The 2906-nt window shown below is 39.3% G+C and overlaps 1 protein-coding gene across 1 annotated transcript; it reads right to left on the reverse strand.

Annotated features, from left to right (window-relative positions):
- Positions 1-1182: 1182 nt before the first annotated feature.
- LOC137648009 (uncharacterized) lies at positions 1183-1842 on the reverse strand. The gene has a single exon (XM_068380952.1). The coding sequence runs from the start codon at positions 1840-1842 to the stop codon at positions 1183-1185; it is 660 nt and encodes a 219-aa protein (XP_068237053.1).
- Positions 1843-2906: the final 1064 nt, after the last annotated feature.

Here is a 2906-nt window from a genome sequence, read left to right on the forward strand (position 1 = left end):
ATCATTTCGATCTTTGTACTAGCTGAGGAGGCATATAACGAATCCAAGTCTCCCAAAATACCTGATATTCTATGTTGAGCTACCACTACCATGCTTCTCAAGTTCACTTTGTTACCAGTATATGGTTGTAGAACTGAAGGTTGCCCGTGAGGAAACAGTAAGTCATTGCTTGTTATAGTTGGGGACTCAAGATGATCTGGACCATTTGGGAAAAGTGTTCGTGAATTAATAAGGTACGTCACCTCTTACAGTATTGTTTGCCATTCCAAAGCACTGAATTTCTTGTGGTGATAATCTGCTACTGCATCTAAACCTCTTCTACAGCTTCTAATCAATGATTCAACAACACCATTCATATGAGAAGCGTGAGGTGTGTTGAATTTCCACTCAAATTTTGTCCCAGCAATTGCAAACTTGTACTTTATTAGGCTCTCGTTCCAAGAATTTATCCACTTTTACAATTTCTCTGAGCCCCTATGAAATTGCGTCCTCTGTCACTTAATGCCAAAATTGGATGGATTCCATGATTACAAGTAAGTCTTATCAGAGCACAGACAAAAGCATCTGAAGGCAACAAGTCGACCAGTTCAAGAGATATGACACGAGTGACGGTGCAAGTTATGATCATTACTCTTCCATCAGTGCTTGCATTACGAGTTAACTTTATTTTGATAGGGCCAAAGAAATCTAATGCAACTCTGCTAATGGAGGGGGGGGGGGGGGGGGAAGATGGTATTGGGTTCACCTCTGAAACTTGGCAGTTCCCCATTTGTTGGCCCAACAATAGGCGACTTGTGGTTCCTGCTCCTCTAATAATGTAAACCCCACGCTTAAAAGCTAAAGCAATTGCGACTCTATATCCTTGATGACCTGTTCACCAATGAATCACCTGAGCGAATGCTTCAGCCAGGGAAGAATTCCTCACCAATAAAACTGGAAGCCTCTGCTCGTACTGTAAATGGAGCTTATATAGTCTGCCTCCAATTCTTAAAATGCCTTTTTCATCCGACTTTGGGTCAAGTTTTTCAATCTGTTTATGATTATCTTCATCTTGATTATTTAAAGACTTCTGGCTTGCATAAAGTAAAGCCAGTTCTGCTTCTTGTATTTCTTCAGGTTCTAGATGACTTTGATAGTTTTCTGGGTCTTAATGTAATAGCAAACGACGGTAGTAAGCAGTTATTAAACAAGTCTATTCCAGTCTGAAGAGAGTTCTGTAAATCTTTCTTCAAAACTCTCATCAGCCAAAATTTCAACAAATTGGATCCTTTTAAGAGATTCTGGTATATACTCTTTAACAACACAACGCTTCTTTTCCAAATCATATGTCGGTTCCCCAAAATCACAATCTTGAGAACTGTTCAGAAGAAAATCAGGACCATTGATCCATCCTTGTAGTTCATTTGGCTTTATTGGCTTGGTTAATGCATCGGCAGGATTCAATTGTGAAGGAAAATAGAAAAATTCTTTTGAAAATCCTGGCAAAGCATCCCGAATCTCCTGAACTCTAGCTGACACAAATGGTTTAAAGGTTCTGGCAGGAGAGCGAACCCAGGCCAACACTACTTCTGAATTGGTCCAAAATTTCATGGTACTAATCATGCCAACCACCTGCAAAACAAGCAAGGCAAGTCTAACTATAACCACAGCAGCAGTAATCTCAAGACGTGGAATAGAACGCTGTTTTAACGGAGCCGCTAAAGACTTTGTGATGACGAATTTCAGTTCTACTCCATGAGAAGTATTCCATTTCAGCCAGATCACATAACCTAGGGCAGATTCACTGGCATCACTAAATCCATGAAGTTGAGGGTCTCCTAAAGAATCTTCTGGCTTTATCATCCGATCTAGTCTAAATCCAATTAGTTGATTCATTTCATGAATATGTCCCTTCCATATTTTGAAAATTCCTCACTGAATTTGTCTAGCTGAATAACCACATTATCCGTAACCTTATCCCATACATGACCCAAAACTCATGTTTGCTTGTCGTCTGGGCATCGGTCAACAGAGGGGTCATTAGAATGCCATTCTTTTATTCTGAAGGAGCCCTTTTCTAATATCCAGTCCACCTGATCCATGGCTGTAATAGCTAATTCACTCTTATCAAATGATTCAATCACATCATCCATGTACATGCGATAGTTAATTAACTGTGCTCAAATAGGTTCCTCCTCCTTGAATATATCTGCCAAAATGCGTACAGCCGTCATAGCTATGTCTGGTGCTAGTTTATCCCCAAAAGGAAGGCACAGCCACTGCCAGTGACGAATTGGAGAAGATAAATCAAAACGCCATACAAACCAGTGATATCTCTGATCCTTTTCAGCCATAAGTATTTGATTAAACATTTTTTTAACATCACCATCAATTCCTAAGATTTTCCTTCTCCAGTGAAGAAGTAAATACAAAAGAGAGTTCAAGAAATCTGGCCCTTTGTAAAACCCATCATTCAAACACAAGCCATTGAACTTGGCAGCAGAAATCCATACGATGAGAACCTTTGTTGACTTGTTTAGTTGATATACAGCATGATGTTGTAAGTACCATCCCTCATCTCTGGACTCCTCTGGATATAATTCCCTGACAAAGCAACTCTCAATTAATTTCTGAATTTCTTCGCTATATTCATGAAAGGTTCCATTATTAATTAATCTTTTCTCTTGGCTCAAAAGTCTTATTTCTGCTTGAGGCTTGTTACACTCCAATGGTTCATTGAAACCAGGCTTCCAAGGAATTTGCACAGTCATGCGACCATCCGCATTAATGCAAAGCTTATTTCGACAATGTTTTATGAACTGACACGCTGCTATTTCCTTATCTGAGCAAACACACAATGTGGTTGGTTTGACACCAACAACATCAGATGTATATAATTTCTACAAATGCTCCAAATTACTCAAAAA

Source organism: Palaemon carinicauda, chromosome 10, assembly GCF_036898095.1.
Source record: "Palaemon carinicauda isolate YSFRI2023 chromosome 10, ASM3689809v2, whole genome shotgun sequence".
In the NCBI taxonomy this organism is placed as follows: domain Eukaryota; kingdom Metazoa; phylum Arthropoda; class Malacostraca; order Decapoda; family Palaemonidae; genus Palaemon; species Palaemon carinicauda.

Coding starts and splice junctions, on each gene's coding strand:
- LOC137648009 (XM_068380952.1), bottom strand. CDS start 1,842: ATGATAAAGCCAGAAGATTCTTTAGGAGACCCTCAACTTCATGGATTT.